The sequence below is a fragment of the Thunnus thynnus genome, chromosome 5 (assembly GCF_963924715.1).
Source record: "Thunnus thynnus chromosome 5, fThuThy2.1, whole genome shotgun sequence".
NCBI classification, from domain to species: Eukaryota; Metazoa; Chordata; class Actinopteri; order Scombriformes; family Scombridae; genus Thunnus; species Thunnus thynnus.
This window is the reverse complement of record NC_089521.1, coordinates 9840307-9848644: the sequence shown is the minus strand read 5'-3', so window position 1 is coordinate 9848644 and position 8338 is coordinate 9840307. Positions and strand designations below refer to the sequence as shown.

Sequence of the window (8338 nt, the reverse complement as noted above, 5' to 3'; positions counted from 1 at the left end):
CCTAATTTAATTTAGTTATTTGTGAGACTAAGTCACTGTAACACTGCAGTTTCCTTTTTAGATTAATAAACTACACTATTAGCCCCACACATCTGAACACTTAATTATCAACTATTTTTTCCTCTGTCTTTATGGAACTTCACAATAACATGACCGCTCCAGGACATTAACATTGTTGTAAAGTTTGCTGTTGTCTTGATGGAAAATATATCTTCTACCAAATGGCAGTTCTCCTGCAGACTGCAGTAGCGGGAATAGAGTGTCCAACCAGGTGAACATGGAAAATGAGGTGGATACACTTATAGGCGCTGTAATGATAAGGTCACATCTAATGTAAGAAAACCACTGAATACAAGAAAATCCTTAGAGGATAACTCTTTATTTATGTACAGAATACAGTTAAAGACAAAGCATTTAGAAGTGATGTTGGGACATTTCTCATAAGGTAGTTTAGTAGTTGACAGTCTTGGCTGGCTTTGTCTCATCCAACTCAGTTTCCAGGTAACGGAATCGGCGGTGGCGACGCAGAATCTCAATTGCCTTTTGTTCTACAGTGGAAGGAGTGATACCAAGATCCTCCAGACCAGGAAGCCCTGGGTACTTCATGTCTGTTGTGTGAAACTGGAAAATAGAAGTGTAGAACAGAATTAGAAGTTTCTTATTAATTATCTAAAAGAAAAAAGTGTTGGCTGTGGAGGCTCCACTATTGGTGGTACAATTCTCAAAACAAGTTTACAGTTATAGTAAAATCTTGGTTTTCTTACCCTGTCGATTTTGTCTGGGGATGTCCAGGGCTCAAATGGGTTCATTGCAAAAAACTGAGCAGCAAGGCTGAAAAGAAAACAGAAATGTCACATGACTGTTCAGTGGTACATCAGCATTGCGCCTAAGAGACCATACATTGCCATGATTAGAGCAAAGTGGGGACTCAATGTATTCCCACTAATACAGTCGTCAAGGGTATATGGTTATTTCTTGTGTTTAACTTAAAAGGTACTCTCTAGTGGCTCTGTAGGGGAATATTTCAAGTGTGTGTGCTTATATTGTAGCATCATATACAAAAAGACTTATAGCTATGAGGCATATTTCACCTCTACGAAGAATTGAATGAAGAGACAATACTACGGAACTGCTGCACCTACTACAGTACTTTCCTTGCCACACAGGTTGGACTGAAACAGCAGGTCCTGATGTTGATCCATTAATTTTAAAAAATAACTTGAGGTTATACAGGTTTGTATTCTGTCTTGTACTTTATGTCTTGTACTTTTGTATTCCATAATAACACCTCACAATCTGTCAACCGCCTCCTTTGCTGTTTTACAACATGCCTTTAATGTCATTGAATTCTTGAGTCTTTCTTGAGGTGACTGGTTCCTGGCAAATGTTCAACATTTATGAGGCACTTACTGGTACAGTGGGCGGGGCAGGGGGTAGGGCACAAATGGTCTGTGTGCCACTCCGTAGACGTACTCCACCAGGTCGTGAAGGAGGTAACGGTTGGGACTAGACAACAGCAGAAAACAGGACAAAAACAATCTATTAAGGAAAGTCCTCACTATTGTCAATCGGTACAGAAATTAAATTTCATTTATTGTTCAGCTCATGTCAACGTCAGTTCCAGAAAAAGATGTGATTCATGAACAAAATACAATTCAATTTCCTTGTACACATTCTATGACTGAAAAGGAGCAGGGAGAGGAAAATCTTGTTTAATTATTTGTACTTTAAGTGTCCAGATAGCTGTCAATGTCTGTAACTTTCTTTGTGACTATTTGCTGAATGTCCAGGGATAGGTTTACTGGTTACCTACCCAACTAGTGCGTATGTCTTTCCATTAGCATCAGGGTCTCTGACAGCGTTGATGATGGCCTTGGCCACATCCACCACCTAAGGGAAAAAACAAAACAAAAAAATAAACAATTAAGGTGGGATTGTTTGATATTCAATGATTTTGTGGGACTTGTTTTGTTTCTTTTAGACTTTGACAAGACAGGACACGGTTTTAGAATAGTATATATTATATATATAATATATATATATATTATATATTAGTTATATGATCAGTTTATTACAAAATAGATTGTAATCGTGCAGTATTGGTTGAAAGAGTCCTCATGACTTGAATACTGTCACAAAACTGAACTATGAATCTCAAGTAATTAAACAAGTTTTAGGACTGGTAACAACTGTTTTTTTTTGCAGACGGGCCAAAAAACTATGGCACTGTACTTGTTATTTGAGTTCCTGCAACATTCCTATCCTCTTTATCAAATGCCAAAGTGAGCTTAAGTTAGGTGTCCAACACTGAAATAAACCTGTTGAGCTGCTTAGTGATCAGTTTTAGTTGTACCAGCAAGGGTGGTTGCATTATATACAATTATAAATGTGAAAAACCTCACAAAGTAACAGAATGTTAGTACTGCCGGTTGCATTCCTGTCATAATTTGAGCAATGATTTCTGTCATTTTGAGTTCATTGCCAAGAGAAATGTTAACTTATAATTTCAACAAACTTACATGAACAGGCTGCTTCACCGTCTTCTTCCCCAGGCCAATAAGTGGAATGGCATTGCCGAACCAGCGCATGTCTGAAAAATGTGTAAAAGTAATTTTCACTGCAACACAATATGGGATGGCAGCCTCCTCTGCAGCGCCTCTGTACACCAAAACTAGTCACACAACATCGATTCCACTAAATGTGTTAAAATTTGATACTTTATGGCTACCGCTGAAAAAGAGCTACAGTATTGAAAAAAACAGGGATAAAACTCTGCAAACATGCTACATATTCAGAGTTATTATTAGAGTTAGAACTAAAAAAGGACTGTTTTTAAAATGGTTGAGCATTTAGTTGTCACAAGAAAAAAAAAAAAACTGCTCTGCTCAGGCTTAATTAATAAGGAGATGTCAACGCAGTTAATATGCGGCACAGTTGAAGTCGGAGCATCCAAGGCAGAGCACTGAATGTACAGGAACCAAACCACAGACATAAACAAGAACATTAACATACACGGCATCCAACAGGCGTCACATTACCATCAGGCGGAGACTGATGTGCAGAAATACTCATCAATCACTGTCTGCTTTTACAATCTCCGTCACACACACAAACAAACAACTGTCTTACTTGCGTAATAGTTGAAGAATCGGTCCTCTCTCCCAAATATCTCAGAGGGCTTCATGATGATGGCGTCAGGAAACTCATCTCTCACTGCTGTCTCTCCTACAGCCTGTGGCCGAGACACAATGCGCACAATGATTAACAACACGTACGCCTTCTTTACCCTTTAATTAATAGCTAACACAGGCTTTACAAAGTACATGCACTACAGAGCTGATAGACATATTGACGCAATACACTATTTTGACTGTGATTTTGATTGTGCAGTATGTAGAATAACAGCACACTACCTTGTTCCTCAGGTATTTGGACGGGCTGCGTATGTCAGCGTTGAGGTGAGACATGTGGACGAACTTTGTGATGCCGGCCTCTCTAGCTGCCTTGGCAATCTGCTGAGGGATGGTGACGAAGACATCCTCAAAGCGATAGTTCCTGTACACAATAAGAGGAAGAATGCTTACATGTGAATGCTTGCTTACAATTTAAAGGCTGATCCAACATTCCTCCCGCACGCACCTACATAAACATGATAAAGCCAGTGACGCAAATCTGCTAATAAAGCAAACTAATATGTTTCTTTTCCAATTGTCAGCAATTTCCTCATTCATAAGTGTAAAAATTAAAACACTAAGGCGTTCCAATGTCAATTATTCTCTTGTAAAGGGCACCAGTGTATGATTTTTTATTGTGAATACACCTCACTACTCAAAGTCACATGTGACCATGACAACATAATGATTCTTGTACATATTATGTGACATAGTGGAAGAGGATTACAATTTTATTTCATCTAAACAACAATTAATTCAGATGCTTTAAAAAATATTTTCCAGTCTACATGTATACCTCGTCTCCCACTCTCTGCCCACCAGGTTGATGACGACGTTGGAGTGCTCCAAAGCCTGTTTGATGGAGTCTTTGTTCCTGGGGTCCCACTCCTGCAACAAGATCAAACACATTTACAGTTCATTTAAGGCTTTAAGGGGAAGCAGATTAAACATTCCACCATCCATGAGTGTTGCAACATTTCTGCATCTTACCATAAAAATGATTTGTCCAAGATCACCCATGGGCCTGAAGTACATGATGTCATACTGATCACAGCGGTGAGGGATTACAATCTGAGATCCAATCCGACCTGCAAACCATCAGTAAAAAAAACACATGCAATCATATTTTTGTGTCACTATCTTACAAAGGAGCAATCACGAGTCAAGTTTTGGGGGAATTGTTTTATAACTTAAAAATTGATAGCAGTAATTCATTAAAATGTTAACTTTTACCAAGAATACATCTGAACAAGTTGACATTGCAGTAATTGATCCAATTGTCCCGACCACTTCAAACAACATAATCCCAACATAAATAAATGTATAAATAAACTGAAGTAATTGAACCCAATTTATCTTTTCACTTTCGCCACCCACATTCACCCTGCTGGTCCAGGGGATTTGACTGACAACCTTCCGATCACAAGCTCGCTTGTCTAACCTTTAGGCCATCACTGCCCACACAAGTAGGGTTGTATAACTTGCGCATTTAACCTGTCAGCAATTTTTTTGCAAAGCTATCTCCCTCACCTTGTTAATTGCAGCAGTATTGCCCTTTTTGGTGATAACTCCTTTACATTCTTCCTAAAGTTTCATCAGCCGGGTTTGTTCTGCTGCTGAGAAGAACACTGCTCTAGTTTTCCCTTCTGTCTTGTTGACAATGGACTGTTCTGGGCTGCTTTTGTACTCTGTGCATGCGCACAATGCAATCTTATTCAAGCCTGGTTAGAGTTAACGTTGACTAGACAAGGCTGAACTGTGTTAGTGGAACAGCTTGAGCCTTAAGTGAAAGTCGACCTTAATTCAAACCGCGCTTACTTGAAAAAGCCTGGCTTGAATTAGCTGCGTTGATGGAACTCCCCTCAAGATGCGAGGTTTACATGCACCAGCTCATCAAAAAAATACACAAGCATGCTGCACATACAGGAAGTATTAGTGTGCGTGTAACATCAGTACATATGTTTTATTTTTCAACTCACCCAGCCTATTGACCACATATCGACCCAGGAAACCGGTGGCACCAAACACAGTGGCTGCTATTCCACTGGAAGAGGAGCGTCCTCCCTTTCCTCTGGGGATGACAGCATGGTGCAGCTTCCTCTGCTGGCCTGTGGCGACTGAGGCAGCTGACAATACAGCAGGGGAGCAGGTGCCTTCTGAGAAGAGAGGAACACAGGTAGTGGTTAGTCAGCATTAAAAGTGCGATAGACTCAGTTGCCAGTTTATTAGGTATTAGAACAATCTTTTGTTTAAGGTTCTCAAATGTGAAAATTTGCTGCTTTTCCATGTCATAATGTTGTAGTAAACTGAATATTTTAAGTTTTAAATTGTTGATTGGACAAAACAAGATATCTGATGACATCACTTTGGGCTCTAGGAAACTGCAAACAATTAATTGGGGAAATAATCATCAGATTGATTGATACTGAAAGTAATTGCTAGTTGCAGCCCTAATGTAGTGACCCTTATTGTTAACACCTCTCAGTATAATGCAATATAATTCAGCACACAGGTTCTACACTGTTCATCAAATTAAATTTAATGCTTTTAAGACCTATTTAATACCATAAAGAATGCACTTAAATACCTATTTCACAATTATATTGCTCAAAGATGGAGAACCAGTGACAGACAACCAGTCAGGACATATAATTATTCCTTGTGTTCATTTATACATGTTTATATATGTGTATGTGACATTTATATCACATTTTTGTCAGTACTTCCCAACTATATAAGAATTATTTATAGTAATATTTAATTAACATGACTTGCTAAAATTAGCACATATCCGTTGTGAGTGGACAAGCTTCCTGGCGACTGTAGCTACAGTAGCGACAGTATTTGCTACAGGTCTGATGATGCTGACTGAAACACAACAAAAAGGAATTAAACAGCTTCCTGCATGAACAATCCACTGTTGCACCAGTCTCACTTGAAGTTTATGGATGTTTAAGGTCTCCAGACAGCCTGCAACCACAGCAGGCAAGAAACAATATTCAAAACCTTTGTAAATGGAATTAAAGACTTTTGATACCCTCAAAAGCCTCTTTTGAGGGAATTAAATTCAAAAAATTAGAGACTTTTCAAGATATCCTGCAACAGTACCCCAAACTGCAGCTTTCACAATGACCTCAGGGGAGAGATTCACAATTTTTCATATCCGTCTTAAAACAACAGTCAGGTACCCAAATGAACAATGAAAGAAATTTTCCTCGCTGTAATCATTCCTCCTGTTCATACCGGCTAAGACACTCTGATCAGATCCTCTTTATGGTCTCCTCTGTATCTAAGGAAGTTGGTAGAAAAGCTGTTATGTTTCAGGCTCCTTCTGATTGGAATAAGTTACCTGCAAATATTGTCTGTCATCATTTGGCTTATTAAAATGTTTTGTTCTCTTATCATAAAACAAATGGCCTATATTTTCAGTAATATTGTCACTGTTCCTTTGTAGATTGATTTTTTCTTTTTGATTGTGTCTAGACTAAGGTTGTAGCCTAACTCTTCTGTTTTTGTTTTTTAGTTTCTTGTTTCTTTTGTCATTGTTGTGTTATGTATTACTGTATCTTGTACTGTCTTATTTTCCATTTGTTTTGTGTTTGTTTGGGATTCCTTGAAAACGAGATGATAGATCTCAAGGGGTTTATCCTGATATAGGCCTAATAAAATTTCTAACAAAACTGTAGATCAATAAATAATGTTAACAACGTGACATTGAGTATTATACTGTAGTATTTTATGCCACTACTTCTATATAATCATTGCTTTGCTTAAATTGTGATTTACTGTATTTCCACTTTTGTGCATCAAGAGTGTTTCAAAAGGCTAGATGGTTGCCTGTAACGTTTCCTTTAAACCTTACTGCAAGCAGGAACTAACTACATTGCTGCTGTCCGACTCATATTTAAACCAGACACCTAAAACTGTTGTTACATTTCCAGAGTTAAAACCTGTCGTGTCGTTAATGTTAATGTCAGCAAGACTGTTTATAAAAACACTGACTGAACTGAGTCTCAACAACAGACGTCACGTCACGCACTTGAAAACACAATGACTCTGATTACCATAACCTAATATCATTGATTTATTGATCCACAATATGATGTAGGTATTTAGTCATCAGCTACAATAGTTAGAAATCTGATACTAGAATTATTCAAAGCTTCAAATGTGAGCTAATGGCTAGCTAACGCTATAGTCCCTGCTAGTAGCTAACGTTAGCTGTTAGCAAGGTCATTCAACCCGAGTGTGTGGTCTAAACTGTGTTAGTATGGCATAGGTGTAAAGAACTGCATTCATAATACAACAATCTAAGAAATACATGTGTATATCTACTGACTACTATCTTAACGTTACTCACTGGAAATCTTTGGAAGGACACTCGCAGGACGGCTAACCAGCGCGACGGTCGCCATCTTTCTGTCTACGGCAAGCCGTGTGGGCCAAAATGACGAATTCTCGATAGTGCTACTCTGGACCGGACGTGCAGTGTAGCGTAGCACAAATAAAGGGATAGTTTCACATTTTTTCAAGCGTGTCTTTAAACAACAGTCAGATGTCTATATGAACAGTGAAAGAGGTTTTCCTCACTGTAATCATTCCTCCTGTTCATACTGGCTATTAAAAGTTCTCCTTCAAATGTGTTTTCAATGTAAGTGATGGAGGCCAAAATCCAGTGTGTCCACACAGTCATTTTGTTCAAAAATGCAATTTAAAAGTTTATCTGAAGGTTATATGAAGTTTCAGCAGTCTGAGTTAATCACATCAAGTGGATTTCTGCCACGTTTACAGTCTTTTTAGCATCAAATTCCCTCTGTGTTTCCTCAGACAGTGTTTCCCTGTTGAGCTGCAGTGGAAGTAAGTTACAAAAAGAGGGACTATGGGACTAAAAAGACTGTAATGTTGAAAGATATCTACTTGATTTGGCTAATTTGGACAGCTGAAGCTTCATATTAGCTTCAGATAAACTTTTAAATACATTTCTGCACAGAGGAAGGCCTGTGGATTTTGGCAGCTGTCCATATACGTGTCCGCTAGGGAGCATATCTGTAGCTTCACATTGTAAGTGCATTATGAAAGGATCTTCTAATGGCCAGTATGAACATGAGGAATGATTGCAGCAAGAAAAACCTATTTCAGTGTGCATTTGAGAACCTGACTGTTAG

The 8338-nt window shown here is 38.5% G+C and overlaps 1 protein-coding gene across 2 annotated transcripts; it reads right to left on the bottom strand.

The window, feature by feature from the left end:
• Positions 1-360: 360 nt before the first annotated feature.
• ndufa9a (NADH:ubiquinone oxidoreductase subunit A9a) lies at positions 361-7666 on the bottom strand. 2 transcript variants are annotated; one of them, XM_067589088.1, is made up of 11 exons: positions 7534-7666; positions 5153-5326; positions 4164-4261; positions 3970-4061; positions 3414-3555; positions 3130-3232; positions 2520-2590; positions 1814-1890; positions 1411-1506; positions 765-831; positions 361-621 (listed from the first exon to the last, which is right to left on the bottom strand). In XM_067589088.1, exons 1-11 carry the CDS (start codon positions 7586-7588, stop codon positions 451-453), a joined length of 1146 nt encoding a protein of 381 aa, XP_067445189.1. In that variant the 5' UTR covers positions 7589-7666; the 3' UTR covers positions 361-450. The 2 variants fall into 2 exon arrangements, with proteins under 2 accessions (XP_067445189.1, XP_067445188.1); XM_067589087.1 differs by having other exon boundaries at positions 5153-5329; positions 7534-7656.
• Positions 7667-8338: the final 672 nt, after the last annotated feature.